At 42.4% G+C, this 26,667-nt stretch overlaps 1 protein-coding gene across 13 annotated transcripts in view; it reads left to right on the top strand.

Annotated features, from left to right (window-relative positions):
• Positions 1-26,667, top strand: part of LOC139637523 (NACHT, LRR and PYD domains-containing protein 3-like) — a 53,827-nt gene that overhangs the window by 6,359 nt on the left and 20,801 nt on the right. For 4 of the 13 annotated variants that reach the window (XM_071506283.1, XM_071506289.1, XM_071506287.1 and 1 more), the window contains exon 3: positions 12,182-12,295. In XM_071506283.1, coding sequence (XP_071362384.1) covers positions 12,182-12,295 — 114 coding nt within the window. Of the gene's footprint in view, positions 1-127; positions 175-283; positions 1,933-9,915; positions 10,364-11,857; positions 11,969-12,181; positions 12,296-13,110; positions 13,190-13,345; positions 13,575-13,727; positions 15,523-15,636; positions 15,811-15,900; positions 16,075-18,690; positions 18,738-18,846; positions 20,136-26,667 lie in introns of those variants that run through there. The other 9 variants (XM_071506281.1, XM_071506285.1, XM_071506280.1 and 6 more) reach the window with 9 other exon arrangements.

Here is a 26,667-nt window from a genome sequence, read left to right as displayed (position 1 = left end):
GCGTCCAAACATACGAGCCTCCATCTGAACACAATAATAAAACAGTGTGTGTGTGTGAGAGCCATGTAATGTCCATGTCTGCATGCTGACAGAGAACATGCTGGTCTGACCCCCCTCCTCCTTTCAGGGTGGAGCCTGCTGGAGGCCGCTGGTTGAGACCAGGTCTGAGGAAGTGTAAGTGTGATTTTCACTGATTCATGAAAACAAAGCAGCACATTGAGTCATCAATAACTGATCAGATGATAGATCAATAACTGCAGCTGTGTCTTGTTCTCTCCATCAGATTCCTGTGAACTCACACTCGACACAAACACAGTGAACAAAAAGATCAAACTGTCTGACAACAACAGGAAGATGACACGTGTGAAGGAGGATCAGTCGTATCCTCATCATCCAGACAGATTTGACCAGTTTCCTCAGCTGCTGTGTAGAACTGGTCTGACTGGTCGCTGTTACTGGGAGGTCAAGTGGAGAGGAGAGGTTTATATATCAGTGAGTTACAGAGGAATCAGCAGGAGAGGAGGCAGTGAAGACTGTTTGTTTGGACGGAACGATCAGTCCTGGACTCTGTTCTGCTCTGACACTGGTTACTCTGTCCGTCACAATAACAGAGAAACATCTGTCTCCTCCTCCTCCTCCTCCTCCGTCCCTCACAGAGCAGCAGTGTATGTGGACTGTCCTGCTGGCTCTCTGTCCTTCTACAGAGTCTCCTCTGACTCACTGATCCACCTCCACACCTTCAACACCACCTTCACTCAGCCTCTGTATCCTGGGTTTGGACTCTGGTGGTCTGGTTCCTCAGTGTCTCTGTGTTAGTGGAGCACAGAGTCTCCTCCTGTTAGAGAAACTTTCTCTGTTTGACAGATCTGTGTGTCTCTGTCACTCACATTTTCAGATTTATGTATTGAATCAGTTTATTTTTAAAATCTTCTGAATGATTCTTGTGAACTTGTTGTTGTTGAATCCTCAGACAGAGATTTAGCTTTGAAAGCCAATGTCCAGAAGAAAGACTGAAAGTCTCCAAGAGAAGAACTGGTTTCTGTTTCTGTCCCAGCTGCTGGAAGACTTGTCAAAGGTTTTGAGGTCTTGGGTTTGAATTCTCAGGTGACTCGGTGAAGTTTGAAGTCCAACACTGAAAGTGAAAACATCAAATCTGTCACAGCCTCAAAGTGGTGAGACATTTAGCGGTGGTGTGTTTGATCCTGATCACGTCAGAAAGTCCAGCACCCGGAGTAAAGACTGAGCAGCTTTTAGAGATGATGTCTCCAGTGTCTCTGACCAAATGTCTCACAGTGTCAGAGACTCTTTCGGTGTTTTACACTCAGGTTTGATCCTCAGGCCGCTCAAGTTTGAAGTCCAACACCCAAAGTGAAAACTCAAAGGCTCTGAGGGAAACTTGTCAAACTGTCTTTGAGTGAGTTAGAAAGCTCCTGACTCCCCTGAAGAGTCTGAGCCTTTCTTTTATTATTCTTTCTTCATGGGATATTTTTGAGGGTGCAGTAGTTTGGGGGGTCTGAGGGGATACATGTACTGTACATACATATGTATATAGATCTTTATTACTCTGACTCAATATAATTTCAAGTTTGATTTTCTTAAAGGATATCACTCAGTGCTCATTGTAGCTTTGTGAAAATATGGATGTAAATGTAAAAATGAAAAGCAGCAAAGCAGGAGTTTAATTTCTCTGCTGGGTAAAGAGTTTTTTTATGTGACTTTCTCCATGTGTATCTATCACAGTAAAACTCTGCACAACAACAGACACATTATGATGCTTTAAGTTCAGTGTCACAGATGTGAAACTCTCCTGCTGTGAAAAGAAAAAAGTCTTCAAGTCTAATTTTATTTCCAATCAGATAAATTTGAAATATTTGAGTTATGAAAAAAAGTGTATGAAGTGACAAAAAAAATCACAAGATCAATGAACCTTGATGTGTGTAGAAGAAAACTTGCCTTTGTGTCGTTTATTAATTTTTCTTCCTAATTTGTTCTCATTCTGGTCTTAACCCTCAAACAGCCCTTTGAAGTGGCCAAATTGTCCTCACATCCCAAAAATCTCCTCCCTCTGTGGGGAAAATACTTCTTCAGGCCCTCTTTATGTAGCATTTACAAGTATGCACACCACGCAGAGACATATCTATGACTCCATGTTTAATCACTGAGCAGGATTTCAATCACGCTCGGTCCAGAGGAAAACAGAAGAACACAGAGCATGTGATGCTAACAGCAACAACCTGGTGTTCCTGACCCAAGATCTGTCTCTAACATTCTTACATTTCTTTCTCTTCAGTCCCATATCGCTGTTGAATGACTGACTTTTCTGGTCTGAGTTCCCTTTCAATTTTATTATCACATGGATTTGAGTGATTATAATAACTTGGCAGTTTTCCATTTCAATGCAAGATCCACTGTATTTATGGGTTAGAGGCCTAGATATTGGGATCTATGCAACAAGGGACTATGTTGTTCTTTGAACTGTTTGGATTTGGCGCCATCTAGTGGTAGTACAAAGAATGACACAGTGGCACACAACTGCAACCTGACTGCATCAGATAAGAAGCCTTCATTAGTCCCACAGTGGGGAAATTCACAATTCATAGCACATTTGGTTCATTTCTTCACACTCATATGAAGTAGTACACAAACAATGTTGAGTAAACTTGTTGATATTCATTTTTACCATACCATAATATTAATAACATTAAATTATATACATACATACAATTGTGATGCTTTGTACCTACTATCAAGCATCTGATCTTCCTGGACAAAGCCATGCTCCTCCACAGAGAGAAGTGATGATTTTATGTGCAAGATCAGGGGAAAAATCAGGATGGTAGAGTGAAAATATTGTGGAAACAATACACAATATATATAACAAACAGCAACTCTAACTTTATAGCTTACGAATATATGAACGATGGAATTACTCTGAAACCACACAGGTCAAAGGTCAATATTTATCGTAATAAAAAACTGACTCAGCCCACGTCTTTGTCACAAATATTCAACAACCAAATTTCGGGGTTTGTCATGAAATCAGAGTCTGAAATATCAAAACTGTTATTGTCCTCAGAAGTCCAGAACTGGTCAGGGCGACCATGTTTATCATCCACAGTACAGGAGAGGCGTCTGTTGCCACACCTTGTACCTGTGAACCTCATGTTCACCTTTTTGTAGGTGCAGGAGACTCGGAGGGCTCCATCCATAACACTCAGTGTGGATGCAGTTGATCTTTCCACCAATGAAGACAGGGATCCTGCAGTCGCCTCACTTACTCCTGTTGGTCAGCAGACATTCTGTGTATTTCTACTGTGTAAAACTTCTGTTCATCTTTTTTTAATTCAACATAAGTCTGTATGTTTTTATCTGCTTTATTGTATTTTAATATTTGTTAAAATTCACATCCAAAGAAAAAGAAACATATTAAAATGAAGACAACAGGTTTGAGAGAGAAGAAAAACACATGAGCATCATTTCACTACAGAACTAACTTCTCAGTCTGTCGTTTACTGTGCTTCCCTTTGGTTCAATGTTTCAGATCAGCTTCATTCAGTGGGACAGCATAGTTGCTCTGAATGCCTGTTGTAGGACTCACTCCTGCTGCACTCTATGGGGAGTCAGCCATCAGATCCCAGGATTATCCACAATGCAGAAATGTCAACAAATAAAATTGGACCTAATTTGAAGAAATTCCCAGACGGCATTCACAAGGCCAAAACTGCATTTTGTGAGGTGACCCTGACCTTTGACCACCAAAATCTAATTAGTTCATCCTCGAGTCCAAGTGGACATTTGTGCCAAATTTGGCCAAAATCTCATTTTGTGACGTCACTGTAACGTTGACCTTTAAGCAGCCATCGAGCTGGACGCCTCAGAGGCCTCACACAGTGCTGCTGTCTCCAGGTGGAACAGGGTCGAGTCCCGATGCCACTGCTCATCCTTCTCACAGAAACCACCTTCTTCATGGAAACACACCATCGGCAGGTGTTGACTGAGATACAAACATACGTGTGGTCGGACAACCCACTGACTGAGGCTCTGGCTGTTGCCGGCACAGAAGCATTAAAAAAAGGAAACAGAAGGGGTTAGTTAGCAGCATTAGCATTAGCATGGGGGGCGAGGCGGGTGGTGGGACCCGACTCACTCCCGACACCATATAGGCTCAAATTAGGGTCAAAATGATTAGAGCTTGTAAAGTGTGTTTACAAATAATTCCAGTGTTTGTTGTTGTAAATCAACCTTTGCAAACCTGTAAAATAAACCTGCAGGAGAAATTCAAGTTTGTGCATGAGAAAAAAAAAAGTGCTTGTGACAAAAAGATTTATTTGTTAAAAAACCAACTATGTGAATCAGACCTGAACACATGATCAGTGGTGAGGCTAAACAAAGAGACAGTCCAAGAAGAAATGTTTCTGTAGACGTCTGTTTACACATTCAGAGCAGAAAACTGTACAACTCAGCGTGCATCGTTCCCAGTGTGCGACACTGACAGGTACAAAGTTTAATCCTTTTAACTTGAGTGCTGCACACTGTGTGGGAACTTCAGAGCGCAGAGTCTTACAGTTTTCTTCTCTGTATCAGTACACAGATGTTGACAAAACCAGTTCTTCCTTCACAGCGTCTTTGTTGAACCTCAACACTGATCACTTGTTCATAGTTTGGATTCACATGATCCTTCTTTAATAAACACAAATCTCTGACACAAGCACAATTTTTCCACCTGCAGAAACTTGAATTTCTCATGCAAATGTATTTTGCATGTTCACAAAGGTTGAGTTACAACTACAAACTTAGGAATCAGTTGTGAACATCACTTTACAAGCTCAAATCATTTGGACACTAATTTGAGCCCATATATGTGTGGGGTGGAGTCATGTGCATGACTTACCATTTCCTGCTGGTTGTGAGGGGCCATGAGGCCTGAGGTGGGCTCTGGAATCCCTCTGAAAACACATCATGGTCATTGTATTACATTTGCAGGTTAAATTGAGGTTGTAGGTCGTGATGGTTTCTACTCCCATATGCCACAAACATTAGGCCATGGAAGCTGCCAGGACACTGCACTTCCCCAAACTCAAGATTACCTGACAGAAAAAACACAGGTCTTTGTCTTGGTCATCATAATAAATAAAAATATGTTTTCCCTGGAAACTGATCATTCTTCCTGTTTTCTCTTGCACAAAGTGTTGAACATCATTCCAAAAAGTTTTACTGTCGGCACAATGATAAAATAAGTGAGAAATGGTTTCATCTTCAAGTGCACAGAAGTCACATGCATATTCAATGTCTAGTTTAAATCTTTCAAGGGTTTTCTTTGAGGTTTAAACGAGACTTCTTTCACCTTGTTATTGAGACAGAATTTCTCATCAACCAGCCATGCTTTATTCCAGTTCATTTCTCCAAATTGTGCAGACCAGTTCATTTGACCTCTAGGTAGAATCTTTGGTTGTAAGCAGCTTCTCAAAAACCTGTTAGAGCAGGGTCTTTTTGTAATGTCTACTCCGCCCACAAAAATATCCCAAGTATGATTTTCTGGAACAGCAGTAATTCTTTCAGGCCCTTTAAGAAGCTGAAGCACACCCTGAGGTAATGCATCAAAAACCACCGCATATTGTTTCAGTGTGACTGGGAGTTGACATTTTAACAAAAATTCTTCATCAGAAAGTAAGAAGCCATGGCCATTAATAAGTTGGTCGACTAATAAAACTTTATGCTCCATCCAGTCCTTGTAAAACAATGATCGGTTTTTGTATAGGATGTCTTCATTGTTCCAAATATAATAACTGGTTGGTGAGAAATTATGTTTGTAGATCAGTTTCCAGGACAGCACAGCTTGTTTGTGAAAATTTGAGAGTTTGACAGGAAGTTTTTCAACTTTATAGTTACATTTCATCATAAACCGTAAACCACCTAATGAATTAAATACATGTGGAGCAAAGGAGTTCCAAAAGTTGTTCTTCTGTCTACATAAATTACTGAACCAGTTGATCTTGAAAGAGTGATTCAACATTTCAAAGGTTAACACATCCAAACCACCATCCCTCTTGGAGTTACACAAGATATCTTTTTTCAAGTAATGGCATCTGTTCTTCCAGATAAAGTTGAATAAGATTTGATCTCATTTCTTAGAGACTACTGCAGGCATTTCTAGTGCTAGTGATAAATATACAGATCTTGATATTCCCTCAGCTTTAGATAACAGAGTCCGACCGTGTAAAGATAGATCCCTCATTAACCACATATTGAATTTTCTTTGTATCTGTTGAGTTATTGGTTCAAAGTTTATCTCAGAGCGCCTGTTCTCATTTTGGTCAAGCACAACACCCAAATATGTCACAGTTTGTTTGATGGGAATATCACTCAGTTCTGACAGATCACAGTGTTTATGGGGAAACAGCACAGATTTATTAAGGTTCAACCCAGAAACCTCAGAAAACTCTCTGATACATTGCACAGCTGTAACAAGTTCACTTTGTTTGGACAAAAAAAATTGCTGTATCATCTTAGTGGGCAACCTTGTCTAATTCCACGACTAATATTAAATCTGGGTGTTGTGCCATTTGTTACCTTAATTGAACTGTTACTTCCTTTATAAAGTGTTTGAACTGCCCTGAAAAACCTATTTCCAAGACCAAAACATTGAATAACTTTAAACATAAACTGGTGATTGACTGTATCAAATGCTTTATAGAAGTCCACAAATAGAATAAAACTTTCATCAGGTATAAATTCATTATAGTCTATCATGTCCAAAATCAGATGAATATTATTTACAATATTTCTCCCTGGCATAAACCCAGGTTGCTTCTCATCTATAATATCATCTAATCCTATTTTTAATCTTTTAGCAAAGATAAGGGCAAACAGCTTTGCATCATTATTCAATAAACTAATCGGTCTCCAGTTTTCAATGTTTATCTTTTTTTGGTTTTGGAATTAGTTTTATCAGTCCCTGTCTTAAGTGTGGGGCAGTTCTTCTTTATCTCGAGCCTCTTCAAATAGACCAACTAAAAACGGAGCGATTGCTTGTTTAAAGCATTTATCAAATTCCCCTGTTATCCCATCATTCCCCAGAGCTTTATTATCATTGAGGGAATCAATACAATTTTGCGCCTCTGTTATAGTTATTTTCTGATCACATATTACTTGGAGGTCATCATCTATTCTTCTAATGTTTGGTTGTATGGTCTGAAGGAATAGTGGCATTTTATCTTCATTCAACAGGTCAGCCAGATACAGCTTTTCATAAAAACCTGCAACATATTGTGAAATTAGTTTTCCATTTTCACACACAGTATCATTCATTTTAAGTTTGCAGAGAGAAGATATTTCGTAATTCCTTTTTTCTAGATTAAAGAAATATTTGGTGCATTTTTCCCCCTGTTCAAGCCATTTCCTCCTGGATCTGATGAAGGCCCCTCCAGCTTTTCCCTCATAACATTTGTCTAATTCAGTTTGTAAATAAGCCAGTTGTTCTACTTCAGCGCTGGTTGGGTCCATTTTCTCAGATAGTGGAATCATTTGGGCGACAAGTTGAAGTTCTTTTTCTTTATTATATCTGCTGATTTTTCTACTTAATCTTATAGCTACCTTTCTTATTTCATATTTCAATAATTCCCAGTTTAATCCAAAATGCTTTAGCAAATTTGCTTGTCTCCAGCATTTGTCAATGATGTTTTGGCTTTCCTTTACAAATTCCTTATTTTGCAGCAGCGTTTTGTTTAATTTCCAATAATCTCTGTTCACCCTCTGCCTGTCAGATCCAAGATGGAATTGAACTGATATAGCTTTGTGGTCTGTCAGTATTGTGGGTTCTATTTTACCTTATTTTCTAATTCAGCTGAAATTAACCAAAAATCTATGTGAGGTTGGCGGGATCTATCCTTATTGCTCCATGTGAATACTTTTTCCTGTGGGTATCTGCGTCTCCATATATCAGTCAAGTTCATTCTGTGGCAAATATTTTCCAATTCCGTTGTCTGTTTGGCTTTTGGAGGCCATCTGTCCACACTATCATCAAACACTGTGTTGAAATCTCCGCCCCATAAAATCTCTGCTGAGGGAAACAATGTCAGCCATTGATTTATCTTATTTTCTAATGTTGAAAAAATGATGTTATTGAGGAGTTCACTGTTTGAACCATATATATTAATCAGAATAACAGGCGATTGGTTGATCTCTGCCAACATAATGATCCATCTGCCATCTTTATCATGCTTTATAACTTTCCCACCATATCTCCCTGTAAGATGGCGACCCCTGCTGAGCGATTGCTGCCATGAGAGAACCAAACATTTCTTCCCCATCGACTTCTCCAATATGAGACATCAGTCTCAGAAGAGTGGGTCTCTTGAATGAAATAAAAATCTGCACCTTTATTCTGAAGAAATAATAACAAACTCTTCCTGTTCACTTCATTCTTAATGCCCCTGACATTGACAGAGAAAACAGAACACACACACACACTCGTTGACTTTGTCCCGGAGCTCCGTGCTCGCTTTCCCCAGGTTAAGGCTTCGGCCTGGAGACTGCTCACCTGGCCGGACATGTCCTCCATCCGTCCCCGCGGAGCCTCCGGAGAGGTAAAGGCTTTTGAAGGTTCTTTCTAAGCTCTTCTGCTCATATTGCAGCGCCACTAGGACCACTGTCTGAGGACGGCTCCTCCCTTCAGCTCAGCAGAAACAGGAACATTCAGTTCAACACCATAAAGAACTTTTTCTCCAGGTCTTATCATACATCCATGACCTCCACACGGATGTTTCCGCTTCTCCTTCTTCTTCTGTGGTTTATTGTCGCCTCCTGTTGTCCTGGAGTCTGTATATTCTGAGAGGACCGTCTCATCTTGTTGACTCCATTTACGCTGCAGGAACTTTGGAGCTATTTACTAGTTTGTTTGTTGGTTTTCTATCATTGATTCACCTGTTCTGAGTTTGGATTACTTTCATCAAATTGGTTTATTTTTGATCATATTCTCTGTTGTTTCTCTGTAGTATTTTGTAACACTACGGGCACATGAGATTATTTAGGTAGGTGGTCTGGTTTAGGACCAGCATGCACCTCGGTGGACCTGTGGTTTTTATTAGAGCAGGAGAGGCAGCAGGAGACATGAACCCTCTGTTCCTTTGTTTGCTCGCTCGTTTGGAGAAATCAGTTGAAGAAAATGCAGTGGCTTTGTCTGAACCATGTTTTCTAAACCAAATATCCATGACGCATCAGTGGCCTTTTGATTTGATGTTGGATTCAAGTTTGTTTCAGGACAAATGTTCCGTTCAGGTGTAATTTCAGTTTGGACCCTGAACGGATTCAGACTCAAACAAGCAGGACGATTGTCACATTTATTGGCATCTGCCACAAAAGTTGTGAATGAGAGAATGTGTTTGAGGAACGCAGGAGGGCAGGGATCCAGCAGGTGAACAGGGAGGAGCCTGCAGGTGATGTTGTGGCCTTAAACAAGGGAAATAGTGAGGGGAGATGGACGGAGAGAATCAACACGCTGCTCTCGCCTTCACTCGTCTGTATTGAGTGAGGAAAAAGGAGCGCGGTTCCCCCACTGGAGCCCTGAGGCGTTACCAAGAGATCACCCACATCAACCCAGACAAAACCCTGGACTACTGGTTTCTGCTCCTCACACTCTGACTGCAGATTCTCTATTGTTTCACATTTCTTATCCACGACAGTGAGAGGCGTGGATGATAATGGTGAAGATTCACAGCAGGAGCAGGCGGAAGCTTTGGAGCAACAACACTGGAGAGGTTCAGTTAGTGATGTTAAGAGTCAGACTTTGGAGATCTGTGATGGAACCTGCTGCCAAGAGTTCTGAGATGTGGAAACACCTTGGTTTGATTTTGTCCAATAAGGCTGACGGTATAATACACAAACCTAGTACTTCAAACTTTGTCCATAATACAATATTTCCTGTGTGTATTTGTTAAAGCAGTGAAATTGTCAATGATACATATCCTCCCAGGTCTCTCAGCACTGCAGCGCTCCCACTTTAAACTCTGAAGCACCAGACTCTCTCCAAGCGACAGTAATTCACTAGAACACTTCTTACATTGTTCTGCACATGCTCACATAAACTTTTCCTACCTGACCCACAGGACATGGTGAAGCTGCACAGACTCACTAACAAACACATGTGCAGGGTGGAGAAGTGTTAGTACACAGGAGGCTGAACTGGCAGAGCGCTTGTCTTAGAGACTGAATCCTTAAGGCAGGGACCTGGGTTCAAGTCCAACACAGAGTGAACCATGAACTCACCACACTTTACTCTCCACCCTCCGCCTCCCCCCGTTTCCTGGTTGAACTTTGGCTTCACTTTGAACAAACGTTGTGATGCAGATGATTTTCTCCTCTGAAGGTAATGTGAGCAGTTTTTAATGTTTTACTTGTTAACACCTGTTGTTACCTGAGTCATTTCACCTTCAGCTTATCATTGTGTTGTTGGTGTGTTATAATGTTACTATGGTTGTGTAGTTGTTGTTGTGTTATTATAATGTGACTGTAACTGAAGTGTGGACCCACATTAACCGTGTCCTCCATGTTGTGTGGATATTTGCAGTAGAAGCGGTGGAATAAGAGCAGAAGCAGAGTTAGTTGATGGTCAGTAGTTGAACACAGAGTGGTTATTACTGTGCAGCTCCACTTCCTGAGGACTGGAGGCAGCTTTTCAGCCTGTGGAGGAGGCGGAGATGAGCCGCTGCTCTCCCGCTGTCTGAGCCACTAAATGCGGCCTGAGCTGAGCCAGACAGCCGCCGGAGAACAGCTGTGACTTTCTGTGGGTGAATGGTGTCATTAGATTTAACTACAGGACTGATGTGGACACAGCGGCGGGCTGAGGGGCTGACGGGGTTTTTAAGGCTCTGTATGATGCTCAGAAACACAGTTAACACCGCATCAGATGAGCCAGAGGCTCCTGGTTCTCCAACAGGAACTAAAGGGCCACAATAGATTTTAAAGTTGTAGTTTTTGACTTGTTTTTAAAGCTCTTTGGGACCGGCTCACACTGCAGCTTCTCTGTTGTTTTATAATCCCTGTCCAGCTCTTAGATCTTCCACTGACGGACTTTTAAATCATTTTACACACAAGAAAATAGTCAGTGCAGCGTTTTTTAACTATGCTGCAAAATCATGGAAAATCCTGCCAAGAGCTGAAAGAGACGCAGGCTCTGTGAACATTTTTAAACTACTCTGAAAACTTATCTATTTAACTTGGCTTTTAATTAATGATCTCATATTTTACATTTCTTACTGATTCCTGTCTTTATTTGGATTTTTTCCACTTTTACAACTATTTGCATTGTTTAATTTGATTGTCCTTTTATTCAGCCTTATTTTATTGTACTATTCCATTTTTTATTGTAAAGCACTTTGAGCTACATCTCTTGTATGAAAAGTGCTCAATAAATAAAGCTTATAATTATTTATTATTATTAGTTTGATCACTACTGACTGTTACTTCACATCACTGATCAATACTGAACATGTCATGTTGTTGTCAGGACTTTACTGAGACTTTATTGATTATTGATTCCACCTTGTTGGATCAATGTCAGATCCAATCAGTTGATCTCAGTCCTTCTGTGTGTCAGTGGATGTTAATGTTGGTCCATCGTGTGTGTGCTGGGCTGCTCTTCACTTCACTGCAGCTTCATGACTCCATCTAGTGGACTGATAGTAGAAGTACAGCAGCTTCCTCTTCCTCACTCTGCTGTCAGACTGTATTCAACTGACGCTGATATGAACCAGAGAAGAAGAGTAAGTCAGTGGAGAAGCAGCTGGTATTTTTACAGGAGAAATGATGTCAATTTGAGTTGATGTGCAGATGAATGATTTGTGTTTGTCTCCACATGAAGGTAGAAAGTGTGTGTGAGCTGATGTGGATGTGAATCCAGCAGCATGGATCAGTGTGAGGACAGAGAGGAGGGAGCCCCTCCCTCTAAAACCAGCCAGACCAGAGGTCAGAGGTGAGATGAGGATCTCTAACTGTCCATGACTCTTCTCCATGTCAGAGCTCAGCTCTCAGATCACTGATCCATCATTATTACGTCAGACAATCTGTTGATCAAAGGTCAGAATTCAAACCGACAGAAAGTCTTTTCACACTAGAAGTTAGTTGTTGTGTTTATTCAAAGACTTTTACTCAACATGCACATTAATCAGATCTGTTGTTGCTTCAGGATCCAGCAGCAGAGACCAGATTCTCCTGAACCCAGTTGTGTGTCTTTAAAGAGCGACTGGTCAAAGGACTGGCTCATTGACTTTAAAGGAGGACGTCCATCAGCTGATCAGATGTAAGCTGTAACTGACAGTAAAACTCAGGTTATTGTAGAAAAGAACCAGTTTGTAGGACGTGTTGTTGGACCAGGTCTGAAATCAAAGTGTTTGTGTCTGTTGAGAACGTCCACACTGGAAGGTGGAGGTAAAACTGCAGCCGTCATAGAGGGGGAGGGGGGGGGGGGGTGATGTGGTTTAAATATGGAGATAATGTCTCCCATGTTCAGACAGTCTGTCCTGGAAGATATTAACAGTGTTGGCCTCAGGTGTTCACTTGAAAAGTGACAGAAAAAGTTCATGTGAAGAGAGAAAGTCAAACCCCGCCCACTTTCTCACCTGCACACAGCTGACCAATCAGTGAGGGAGGTGGATGTTTCAGACGCTGTTCAACCATCTGACAAACACATGTCTCTTACTCAGTGAAACTTTATTGGTGTATTGTCATTTTCATGCTGGGGGCTGCCCAGTACAACCAGTCTGATACAAGCAGACACTGAGCAGCTCCACTGGAGCAGCTGGAGGGTCGAGGTGCCTTGCTTCAGGGCTCTTCAGCAGTGTTGAGTGAGGGAGGGAGAGCTGTATGGAGGGTTGGTGAGAGACGTTGGGACTAAACCAAACTGGTGAAGCCAAACACTGAGCTGGAAGCTACAAACAGCTGCAGACTGAGCTGTTGATTCTCAGTGGGATCAGCAGGACTAGTAAACCTTTACCTCCACAGAGAGTGGTCTGATTCACTGCTCACATCCGAACATCACTTCATGGACCTTTAGCTTGTGTCTGTCTCTGTGTGGACAGACATAATGTGAGCTCATTCTTCATGATTGCTCCACAGAGTGGACCAGGAGAGCTCAGAGGTTCCCAGGGGTCAGTCTGCCCAGCAGCATCAAACACACCTGGACTCCATATTTATGGTTTGTACATGTACAACAGCTACTTTCACATCTGCTCACAATCATCTCCATCCTGCACTGTTAGACCAGTGGACTGTCAGTCTGTCCAACATGGATCTGATGTTTGGCTCCATGGTTTTAGTTTGATGCTGTCACTCATATAGTTTCCTGTTCCAGCTGCTGGAGGAGAACATGGTCACTTTTGTGAAGAACGAGCTGAAGAAGATCCAGAAGCTTCTGGGTCCTGATTACCCAGAATGCTCAGAGAGCCAGAGGGAGGATGAGGAGGTGTTGGACGGTGAGGATGAAGAGCAGAGGAGGAGCAGCAGAGAGGCATTTCTGAAGATCACAGTGAACTTCCTTAGGAGGATGAAGCAGGAGGAGCTGGCTGACTGTCTGCAGAGCAGTAAGAGGATTTCTCTAAAGATTCAACATGATGGAGAAATGAGACATTTACTAACATGTAAATATGTTCATATATGTATTCTTTATGGCAATTAAACAGTCATGTGTTCTTCATGAATCAGTTATTCATATAGTTTCTTCTGTGTTCATTCAGGAAACTCTGCTCCACTTTGTCGACGTAAACTCAAATCTAAGCTGAAGGAGAAGTTCCAGTGTGTGTTGGAGGGGATCTCTAAAGCAGGAAACCCAACCCTTCTGAATCAGATCTACACAGAGCTCTTCATCACAGAGGGAGGGGCTGGAGAGGTCAATGATGAACATGAGGTCAGACAGATTGAAAAAGCTTCCAGGAAACCAGACAGACCAGAAACAACCATCAGACAAGAAGACATCTTTAAAGCCTCACCTGGAGATGGACCAATCAGAAGAGTGATGACAAAGGGAGTGGCTGGCATTGGGAAAACAGTCTTAACACAGAAGTTCACTCTGGACTGGGCTGAAGACAAAGCCAACCAGGACATACAGTTCACATTTCCCTTCACCTTCAGAGAGCTGAATGTGCTGAAAGAGAAAAAGTTCAGCTTGGTGGAACTTGTTCATCACTTTTTCACTGAAACCAAAGAAGGAGGAATCTGCAGGTTTGATCAGTTCCAGGTTGTGTTCATCTTTGACGGTCTGGATGAGTGTCGACCTCCTCTGGACTTCCACAACACTGAGATCCTGACTGATGTCACAGAGTCCACCTCAGTGCACGTGCTGCTGACAAACCTCATCAGGGGGAAACTGCTTCCCTCTGCTCGCCTCTGGATAACCACACGACCTGCAGCAGCCAATCAGATCCCTCCTGAGTGTGTTGACATGGTGACAGAGGTCAGAGGGTTCACTGACCCACAGAAGGAGGAGTACTTCAGGAAGAGGTTCAGAGATAAGAAGCAGGCCAGAAAGATCATCTCCCACATCAAGACGTCACGAAGCCTCCACATCATGTGCCACATCCCAGTCTTCTGCTGGATCACTGCTACAGTTCTGGAGGATGTGTTGAAGACCAGAGAGGGAGGAGAGCTGCCCAAGACCCTGACTGAGATGTACATCCACTTCCTGGTGGTTCAGTCCAAACTGAAGAAGGTCAAGTATGATGGAGGATCTGAGACAGATCCACACTGGAGTCCAGAGACCAGGAAGATGATTGAGTCTCTGGGAAAACTGGCTTTTGAGCAGCTGCAGAAAGGAAACCTGATCTTCTATGAATCAGACCTGACAGAGTGTGGCATCGATATCAGAGCAGCCTCAGTGTACTCAGGAGTGTTCACACAGGTCTTTAAAGAGGAGAGAGGCCTGTACCAGGACAAGGTGTTCTGCTTCGTCCATCTGAGTGTTCAGGAGTTTCTGGCTGCTCTTCATGTCCATCTGACCTTCATCAACTCTGGAGTCAATCTGCTGTCAAAGGAACAAACAACATCCAGGTGGACTAAAGTGTTTGGAGGTAAATCAACACGTTTCTACCAGAGAGCTGTGGACAAGGCCTTACAGAGTCCAAATGGACACCTGGACTTGTTCCTCCGCTTCCTCCTGGGTCTTTCACTGCAGACCAATCAGACCCTGCTACAAGGCCTGATGACACAGACAGGAAGTGGCTCACAGACCAATCAGAAAACAGTCCAGTACATCAAGGAGAAGATCAGTGAGAATCTGTCTGCAGAGAAAAGCATCAACCTGTTCCACTGTCTGAATGAACTGAATGATGGTTCTCTAGTGGAGCAGATCCAACAGTCCCTGAGATCAGGACGTCTGTCCACAGATGAACTGTCTCCTGCTCAGTGGTCAGCTCTGGTCTTCATCTTACTGTCATCAGAAGAAGATCTGGACGTGTTTGACCTGAAGAAATACTCTGCTTCAGAGGAGGCTCTTCTGAGGCTGCTGCCAGTGGTCAAAGCCTCCAACAAAGCTGTGTAAGTGGAGAGATAGTTGGATTTATTCATGATTATATAAAGACACTTCTATCTGTTCAACAGGACAGAAAACAAATGATTTTCTTCTTTAATTCCTTTTTATCATCTCTTCAGACTGAGTGGCTGTAACCTCTCAGACAGAAGCTGTGAAGCTCTGTCCTCAGTCCTCAGCTCCCAGTCCTCTAGTCTGAGAGACCTGGACCTGAGTAACAACAACCTGCAGGATTCAGGAGTGAAGGTGTTGTCTGCTGGACTGAGGAGTCCACACTGTTCACTGGAAGCTCTGAGGTTAGTGTTTAACACTTTTTGCAAGATACAGGCCTCTATTTACTCAAAAAATTTCAGTTTGTGATTTTTTTTTTTGGATTTCCTCTTCAGACTGAGTGTCTGTAACCTCTCAGACAGAAGCTGTGAAGCTCTGTCCTCAGTCCTCAGCTCCCAGTCCTCTAGTCTGAGAGACCTGGACCTGAGTTACAACAACCTGCAGGATTCAGGAGTGAAGGTGTTGTCTGCTGGACTGAGGAGTCCACACTGTTCACTGGAAACTCTCAGGTCAGGATCCATCAACCTGTTTATCTGATGACTGTTTATAGACCACCAAGAGTTGACAGAGGGTTCCTGTGTGTTGTTTTGTGTGTGTTCAGTCTGTCAGGCTGTCTGGTCACAGAGGAAGGTTGTTCTTCTCTGGCCTCAGCTCTGAGATCCAACCCCTCCCAGAGACATTAATCTCCCAGTGTCTTCAACCAGGGAGGAAATAAAAGAATTCAATCAGGTTGCACCATCATGTCTCTATCTCCTAAAATCCTGATGATCAATAATCAGCTGAACCTCTCTGAGCTCCTGATCTTGTGATGATGAGATCTGTTGTATTTAGGAGACAGTAAATCATAACTGTGACAAACAGATGTAATAACTATACGGAGGCTTCCAGCTGTCAACAACAAGACTGAGCTGTAACAAACCAGCCCACAGGTCGTCTGTCAGCAGCTATGACCCATAGTTCGGTTTTGTTGCTAGGCGACATCTTGTGGCCGTAGATGTCGGCCGCTGTCGGTACAGTCACACAGCCAGTACACACGGCTGTTACTGTAACCATGACAACCAAGGTCTGGTACACCTGCTGCCGTAGGAGCACTATTCCAGGAGACGCTGCTGTGAGTCGTATCAGAGGGTTGTTGTTGTTCAGGTTGGAAAAAAACTCATTGTGGTGAACAGGTGAATAATGTCATCTGGATCAAGAGTAGGCTTTTTAAGTAGAGGTTTAATTACTGCAACTTTAAAAGCCTGCGGTACATAACCAGTTGATAAAGATAAGTTAATCAGACTTGATATAGAGGTGTCGATTAAAGGAAAAACTTCTGTGAACAGCCTTGTTGGAACGGGGTCTAGAAGACAAGTCGATGGTTTAGATGACGAAACTGTTGAAGCGAGCTCAGAGAGATGTACAGGAGAGAAACAGTCAAAATATAAAGCAGTTACAGTGGACTCTGAGGCTGCTGAACTGGACAGTACATCTTAGCCAGCTGTGGGGAGGAGATGGTGAATTCTTTCTCTAACAGAGACAATTTTATTTGTAAAGAAGCTCATAAAGTCATTACAACTGAGGGCTAAAGGTACAGATGGATCAACAGAGCTGTGACTGTCTGTCAGCCTGGCTACAGTGCTGAACAGAAACCTGGGATTGTTCTTGTTTTCTTCTATCAATGATGAATAATAGGATGTTCTGGCTTTACGAACTCAAATGTTAACAGAAAATGGTCAGATAAAAGAGGGTTTCTGGGAGAAACTGTTAGATATTCAATGTCAATCCCATAAGTCAGAACCAGATCAAGGGTCTGGTTAAAAGAGTGAGTGGGTTCATTAACATGCTGAGAGAAGCCAATTGAGTCTAATAATGAATTAAATGCAATACTCAGGCTGTCACTTTCAACATCTACATGAATGTTAAAATCACCCACCATGATAACTTTATCTGTGCTGAGAACTAACTCAGATAAAAAGTCTGAGAACTCAGATCAGAACTCAGAGTCAGGGGCAGGAGGACGATATACAGTAACTAGTAAGACTGGTTTTTGTGTCTTCCAGTTTGGGTGAGACAGACTAAGAATAAGGCTCAAATGAATGATGATTAACCTTAGGCTTAGGATTCATTAATAAATTGGAGTGATAGATGGCTGCCACCCCTCCTCCTCGGCCTGTGCTTCGAGGGATATGAACGTTAACATGAGTGGGGGGTGTTGATTCATTCAGACTAACATATTCATCCTGCTGCAGCCAGGTTTCAGTCAGACGGAGCAGATCAATGTGATGATCAGTTATCAGATCATTGACTGGTAGAGATTTAGATGAGAGTGATCTGATATTCAATAAGCCACATTTAATTTTCCTGTTATTTGGTTCTGGAATAACAGTTGTGTTAATTCTTATTAGGTTTTCATGTCTAACTCCTCCTCTGTTCACTGTTGATTTATTACATTTAAATGTAGGTGGTGGGGACAGACACAGTTTTTAGGGGGTGAATGGCAGCGACTGCTCTAAGAGGCGCAGAGCAGAGAGTCAGACTGCGGCTCTGCCTCCTGCTCTCAGCTCTGGTTTGTCCTGGCTTTGATTTCTGATAAACTCAGTGAGGTTTCTAGATAAGAGAGCAGCTCCATCCAGCGTGGGATGTTTGCCGTCCCGTCTAATCAGACCAGGTCTTCCCCAGAAAGTCTGCCAGTTATCAACAAACCCACATCGTTGGCGGAACACCAGCTCGATAACCAGCGGCTTCATGTCCCCGCTGGTCAGGTTGGGGAGGGGCCCAGAGAAAACTACGGAGTCCGACACTGTTTCAGCACAAGTTCACACCGACTCCACATGAATCTTAGTGATCTCCGATTGGTGTGATCGGGTGTCATTAGTGCCGACGTGCATTACAGTCGTCCTGTATTTACGTTTATCCTTCACCAGCAGCTTCAGGTTGGACTCAGTGTCTGGCCCCAGGAAACATTGGACTATGGCTGCTGGTGTCGCTAACTTCACCAGTGACCAGAGTTTGTTTCCCAGCGGGGGGAGAACCTGTTAGAAACTGAACACAGTAATAAAACAGTGTGTGTGTGAGAGCCATGTAATGTCCATGTCTGCATGCTGACAGAGAACATGCTGGTCTGACCCCCCTCCTCCTTTCAGGGTGGAGCCTGCTGGAGTCCGCTGGTTGAGACCAGGTCTGAGGAAGTGTAAGTGTGATTTTCACTGATTCATGAAAACAAAGCAGCACATTGAGTCATCAATAACTGATCAGATGATAGATCAATAACTACAGCTGTGTCTTGTTCTCTCCATCAGATTCCTGTGAACTCACACTCGACACAAACACAGTGAACACAAAGATCAAACTGTCTGACAACAACAGGAAGATGACACATGTGAAGGAGGATCAGTCGTATCCTGATCATCCAGACAGATTTGACCTGTGTCCTCAGCTGCTGTGTAGAACTGGTCTGACTGGTCGCTGTTACTGGGAGGTTGAGTGCAGAGGAGATGTTGATATATCAGTGAGTTACAGAGGAATCAGCAGGAGAGGAGACAGTGAAGACTGTTTGTTTGGACAGAACGATCAGTCCTGGAGTCTGAACTGCTCTGACAGTGGTTACTGTGTCTGTCACAATAACAGAGTAACATCTGTCTCCTCCTCCTCCTCCTCCTCCTCCTCCGTCTCTCACAGAGTAGCAGTGTATGTGGACTGTCCTGCTGGCTCTCTGTCCTTCTACAGAGTCTCCTCTGACTCACTGATCCACCTCCACACCTTCAACACCACCTTCACTCAGCCTCTGTATCCTGGGTTTGGGTTTGGACTCTGGTTCACTCCTGGTTCCTCAGTGTCTCTGTGTTAGTGGAGCACAGAGTCTCCTCCTGTTAGAGAAACTTTCTCTGTTTGACAGATCTGTGTGTCTCTGTCACTCACATTTTCAGATTTATGTATTGAATCAGTTTATTTTTAAAATCTTCTGAATGATTCTTGTAAACTTGTTGTTGTTGAATCCTCAGAAAGAGATTTAGCTTTGAAAGCCAATGTCCAGAAGAAAGACTGAAAGTCTCCAAGGGAAGAACTGGTTTTTGTTTCTGTCCCAGCTGCTGGAAGACTTGTCAAAGGTTTTCAGGTCCTGGGTTTGAATTCTCAGGTGACTCGGTGAAGTTTGAAGTCCAACACTGAAAGTGAAAACATCAAATCTGTCACAGCCTCAAAGTGGTGAGACATTTAGCGGTGGTGTGTTTGATCCTGATCACGTCAGAAAGTCCAGCACCCGGAGTAAAGACTGAGCAGCTTTTAGAGATGATGTCTCCAGTGTCTCTGACCAAATGTCTCACAGTGTCAGAGACTCTTTAGGTGTTTTACACTCAGGTTTGATCCTCAGGCCGCTCAAGTTTGAAGTCCAACACCCAAAGTGAAAACTCAAAGGCTCTGAGGGAAACTTGTCAAACTGTCTTTGAGTGAGTTAGAAAGCTCCTGACTCCCCTGAAGAGTCTGAGCCTTTCTTTTATTATTCTTTCTTCATGGGATATTTTTGAGGGTGCAGTAGTTTGGGGGGTCTGAGGGGGTACATGTACTGTACATACATATGTATATAGATCTTTATTACTCTGACTCAATGTAATTACAAGTTTGATTTTCTTAAAGGATATCACTCAGTGCTCATTGTAGCTTTGTGAAAATATGGATGTAAATATAAAAATGAAAAGCAGCAAAGCAGGAGTTTAATTTCTCTGCTGGGTAAAGAGTTTTTTTATGTGACTTTCTCCATGTGTATCACAGTAAAACTCTGCACAACAACAGACACATTATGATGCTTTAAGTTCAGTGTCACAGATGTGAAACTCTCCTGCTGTCAAAAGACAGCTTTCCAATCTTTTCCAATCAGATGCATTTTAACCCTGAGCCTCAAACAGTGATGTCCAAACTTAACAGTGGTCCCAAGACAAAAGGTTGGGAACCAGCGGTTTAATTTTTAGCTGTGTGTTATATTATCTGGTGTTGGCTGATGCTGGATAATGCTTCTGTCAAACAGGATGCGTCAAAACGTCCTGACGCGCTGCAAGCTGTTGGAAATACTGGGTTTCAGAGCACAGAGCTGCAGTTTCCACGTCCTGTCTGAAAGATCACACCTGTTCAACTTCAGGTGTCACTGTTGAGTATTAGCGTGATGACGTCAGTCTTCAGGTCAAAGTGCAGCCTCACAGAACAGAGTGGACTCTGTCTTCACTGTCAAACGTTGGACTTTACACCACTGATTCTCCTCCCAGCCCCAGGACTGAGCTCTCAGGTGATCTGAAGGAGGCGGAGTCTGTGGCTCTCACCTGCTCAGCTCCTCCTCCCTGTCCACACATGATGGATACAGCATCACCTGCTCTGCCAGGTGTCCTGAGGATGAAGGAGGAGATGTCAAGACAGCAAAGAATAAACAGACTCTCAGTGTTTCGTGTCAGACCAGTGTCTGATGCTGGATCCTGTCGGAACATGAAGATTCATCAGATGTCAGTTACTTTCCTCTCAAGGATTTCATGTGGGGCTTGATGCTCAAAGAATAATTTTGATATATTTTTCATTTTCAAATCAAATATCTGTGAAACAGAACAGTGAAAAATAGAAAGAGCAATGACAGGACATAAAGCTTAACTACAGCACTGCACAGTTTTGGTTGTTTTGTTTTTTTTTATGGAAGACATGCCGTATAAATATGCTTCTCAATGAGAGAAAGTAAACTAACTTTATCTAACTTTATCAGATGAGTTGTAGTTATCTGTCACATGGAGCATCCATAAATTAAAAATGCCTAAAAGACAATTTGAACGTAATATTTTTGCCTGGTTATGATTTTTTAAAATGTTGATTCCAATGTGACTTTAGGCTCTAAAGCTTCAGACTGAATGTTGTTGCTGTTTGTATAATCCCTGGTTTAAAGCCCAGGGCTGGTCCTGTAGAGCAGCCTTTCTCAAAGTGGGTGCCGCGGCACACTGGTGTGCCCCATGACTGTGTCAGGGGTGCCTCCAAAAAATTACCATTTTCTGACATTTAATTAAAATTTTTTTTTTAAAAATCGGACATTTCATATATAAATATATTTGAATACATAAATAGTACGTTCTTTTTACATATGAATGGATTCATAAAATTGTAAATTCATTTTAGATAAGTAAATATATAAAATTAACCATAAAAATCTCTCACGTACCCATTGTCAATAACGTGTCACAACGTCAATAGCCCACCGGGTTCAGCATGACTGCGCAGCACATTGTTTTATCATTTAACCGCGAAAATACATTTGATTTCACAAAGAGCAAGGAACAAGCAACAGCATCATGGATCGTTTTCTGAAAAGAAAGGCCCCACAAGAACCGGACATGATTGACTGTGAAATGGAGCCTCAGCCTACTCCCAGCAAGCATTTTTTGGTTGAAAAGACTATTAAAAAACATCTATGCTGACCGTTGAAAAGATGTTCAAAATTGGTTGAAAAGTGAAAGATTTTTTTACCGGCTGTTTGTAGACGTCTATTCAATGTTCACATATAAACTATATTTAACCAGGAAATTTTGTATTGAAAAGTTTCTGCTTATAGTGTGCAGACATTGTTATGGTGGATCATAACTGGTATATTTCGTCAAAATTTCTCATTTGAAAGCCAGTATTGCAAAATACGGTTAAATATGGTCTAAATGTGAACGTTCATTAAACGTCTACATATAGCCGGTAAAAATACTTTCACTTTTCAACCAATTTTGAACCACTTTTGAACATAGACGTTTTAAAAACGTCTATTCAACGTAAAAATGCCCACTGTAAAATAGTTCACCATGCCGATGTCTAAACCACGTCTTTTCAACGTCATGTTCCGATTATGTATGACACTTTTTAATCTTCTAATCATCTAAATTATTAAGGGAAGAGCATTAAATTTATGAAATGCAAGGATTTCACTGTGCAACTGCTCAGTAATACGGGCAAAATTCATTATAAGCAAAAATTACCTTTAATCACAGAGTACAGGGCAGTGTTCCTGAAGGCCCTTTTGTTTTTTTGGCCACCACCCTTCAGTGTTACTTAATACACATAATTTCCATTGCCCCTTTCTTCACAAGTAACTGTGCGTGGGGTGGAAAGTGGTGTGCGGGCATCTTTGGGGAGGTGAGACCCATGTTTCCTTAGAACATCCAGAAGTGAATTTAAACTTTGATGCGTTTGTTTGGTCTCTGTGGCCCAATGAGCCAAGTCTTTAGCTAAATTTGGTGCTTCTTCTTCTGAATCAAATTCTGCAGCAACAAGCTGTGGTTCAGAGTCACTAGAATCCGGATACTCAACATATCCAAAGTCAGCCCCATCATCATAAGTAGAGTCCTCTTCTGCAGAAACACCCACATCCTCATCTGTTGGTAAGACAGTATGTGTAGACCCCTCTATTGGAGATGAGTCAGCTAGTGCATGTGCAGAAGTGTCAGAACCCTCATTTGTCGATATGTCAGTTCACTCATGTGCAAAAGATCCCTCCTGTCCATCATAAGTTGTGTCAGCTGTGGCTAATGCATCAATATTTGCCTTTCGTGCCCTCCATTCACGTAAATAATTGGAATCCATTGAGTTCACGTTTGCTTACTGCAATGTAAAATCAAGCCAAGTTAGATGCAATTTGTATTGAGATTAGAGTAAATTCACTTCCAAAATGAACAAATCACGTGTTAAATCTGTAAAACTTACCTTTTGTTGGGATCTCAAGCCATGGGTTCTGAGAAGAACAATGGAGAGCCCTACATGTCCCTCAAAAGCCTAAGCCTCAAACCATGCCTCCTGAAAAGAAAAAAGGAGAGGACTCCATCTCCCTCCAAGCAACGGGGCCAAAACCACCCCCACAATTCACACCTATGTGTGAATTAGAGTTTGAAGGGAAACTCTGCAACGGCATTGGCCGAGGCCAGGCATTCCCAGCAGGGATCCCCAGTCACGTCACTCTGGTGATAAAAGCGGCGCTGTGACCCTCCTCCTGCGCTTAATTCCCGTGCACCAGTTACAGTAGAGAGCTACTCCAGCTCTCTCCGCGACTCGGCTGCTGAAAGGGAGCAATCTGCAGACATCTGACTTTTTCCAGAACTTCTTCAAGCCCAAGTCACAGTCTGCAACTCGCGGGCCGAGACTGCTTTGTTTGTTTCCTTTTCTTTTCGGATCCGACGTAGATCGCTGTGCAATCAGCTGATTTCACGTTCCCTGAGGACAAGCGCCAACTTTGTTAAGGACAAAACAAAGTTCACCGTCCCTCATCTGTGATCTTCTCGCTGCCGCCGAGGAACTCATCACTGTCACCGCCAGGAGAGAGACACAACCCGCCGAGCTCCCAGCCGAGGACCGAGCTGTGGAGACCCAGAGACTTTCTGTTCTGACTCTGGAGGATCGGAGCAACTCACAGTCAGAGGCTGATGTCTGGGCAGAGACACAGTTAGTGTAGCGTGTTTGATTTATTGACTTAAAAGTGTGTCCTATGCTGTTGTTTGTTTTGTGATTAATATTATTCACTGTGCTTATGGTTTACTGTGTTTTATTGTTTGATGAACATTAGCCACTAGTACCGGCACACTCCGGACTTGCTATTGTTCTTCTGTTATCTTGGGCGAAATTGCAGCATCTGGACACTTCGGTGTCGCTGCACAGCCTCGCACCGTGAGCGAGCCAGTGAACTCCTTCTATAACCGGTTAAAGGACCAGTGTCAGGCCCGACGAGTGTCAGCTCGCTGCCCTGTTACCGTGTGGTTAAGAAAGAGTTTACTGGACCTCTCGGCGACTCACAGAACCCTGCTGCTCTGGTTCTGCATCTTTCTTTCCTCTCTTCTCCTTTACTCTCCCTCTTTTCTCCCAATCACACACCTCATCCACATCTCTCTCACATTCAGGCCCTAGAGTGTGATCGTGTCATACACATAAAGCTCAAGGCCCCTCCCTTTTGTTCTCATTGTTCACGCCATTCACGCTCTGCGGCCAGCCGCCATCTTGGTTCTAGCGAGTACCTCACGCTGCCGCCATCTTGGTTCCTACTGACACGTCACTCACGCAACTTCGTCACCATCCTCTCTCTCTCTCTCACTCTCACACACACACACACACACACACAGTTGTTGCATATGTGTTTTGCCTGTATTTATCTAGTTAGTGACCAATGTTTGTTTTAGTTATAGTTGAATTATAATCGGTTTAATATTAAGTGATGTTATTTTGAATAATTATTACTCGTATTAATAAATCCTGTTATAATTTAACTCGTCGTTGTCTGTGATTATTGTGATTATATTTGTGATAACAGCTGGATAACAGTCAGTGCTCAAATTTATCCTTCAACCAACCTTCTGAGACTGTATTTGAGCCATCAATTTGGTCATTGGTCCCTGGTGACAGGGTGGTGCCCTGAGGTTACTACTTATAGTAAACATTTATATATGTGTGATTATCACTGATAATCATTAACATTATACGACAATAACCAAATTGCTCCTACCTGTGCCCCAACACTTTTTCGCGGTGACCCTTCTCGTCAATTCTCAAAACCTGTAAAAACAAGTATTAAAATAAATATGACCAACAAGGAAAGGGTGAATGTCAAACTTTTGATAAATATTGTCATGTAAGTGTAGTATTCAGGGACTGTTTTGTGTATGTTTACATGCGCACTGATTTAGGTTTCACATGTTACGTAGGACCGTCATAAAAAGGAGTTCGGGCGAGGGAGAGTTGGGGGGGGGTACTTAAGTGTGAGTCAGAGCGGTAGGAAAAGAAAGAGCCTCGACAAGAAGTAATGTTGAGTTTCAAGTGGAGACACTCAAGTTGAAGTGTGTTAACTCAAGTGTTTTTACCTGCATACAGTACTTTAGTAAAATGTACTTTAACCCACTGAGGTCTAAAGAATTTTCTGGTATTTTCCTCTTGCCTGGTCTACTTGTGTACAAATACTTACAAATCCTCAACCCTGTGAGGTACAATCAAGTATTTTACATTATTTCTTTTAAAAAAACCTGAGCTTTAAGAATATTCATGCTGTGGTGATGTCATGTGAACGTAGAAAATGTGATTTGAATAAATACAGAGGGTAAAATAAAGAATGGAAAATGGATTTCACACATATACATGGTAAACACACAGCTGTTCTTTAAGGTCTGAAAATGGCCTGAATATTAAATTTAAAAGGCTACAAAAATCGACAGTCCAACTATGAAATTACATGCAGTAGCAAGCAATCATTAAAAACACACCTTAAAGTAGTCTGGCAGGAAGTTTTGTCAAGGCCGCAGCATGAGAACGTTACAAGCTAGCATGCTAACCTTCCTGCTAATTTAGCATGCCCGCACGAGCGGCCTCGCCCGCATCGTGAACAGCATAAAACATAACAAATGGTGTCATAATTTCTTGTTGGAGCATAGAAATACTGCACAGTAGTACATGAACTCACCAAAATGCAGTTCAGTCGTGACACTCGTTCGCCGTCGGCTCTCACCGGCTACGGTAACCGTTGCTTGAGCCAAGTGCTTGCGCATGCGCGTTACGGCAGTAAACAACATATTGTAATTTCACATGAATACATTGAAATATCATCATTGACCACAATCGAAGCTTTCTGTTAACAGCACAAAGCCCATATAGGTCCATATTTATGATTAACACCTGAATATTAAAATGCAAGGCAAAGAAGAAAACCTCCTCTCCTCGTCTGACAAACTGCGGATGTTTCCCCTGTGCAATGTGCATGTAAACAGCAGCACACTTTCTGACCTCACAGCCCAGCACCTGAAATCTCTCGACGAGCGATTTCATCATTATTTTCCATCGGAGTCTTGTGCACAGTTTGACTGGGTCCGTGATCCTTGGAGTTCAAGCGCACTGGAGAAACTGTTCACAGACACCTCCAGCTGTGCACACAGCCCAATATCAGTCTGTCTCTTCTACATGTGTAAGCCATGGGGTTTTAATCTGTGTAAAAGTTTTTCAAAGCTTTTTTTAATTTTTTTTATTAACAAACAGAAAAGTGTACAGACAGAAAAACATAAACAGACACTGCCAGAAATCATAAATCAGTTAATAAAAAAGTTATACAGCCAGAGGTCTTTACAAATCACTTGCACTGAATTTTATTA

Source organism: Trachinotus anak, unplaced genomic scaffold (genome assembly GCF_046630095.1).
Source record: "Trachinotus anak isolate AG129_WGS33_773 ecotype Australia unplaced genomic scaffold, CSIRO_AGI_Tana_v1 ptg000020l, whole genome shotgun sequence".
NCBI lineage: Eukaryota > Metazoa > Chordata > Actinopteri > Carangiformes > Carangidae > Trachinotus > Trachinotus anak.
This window is presented reverse-complemented; position numbering and strand designations above follow the sequence as displayed.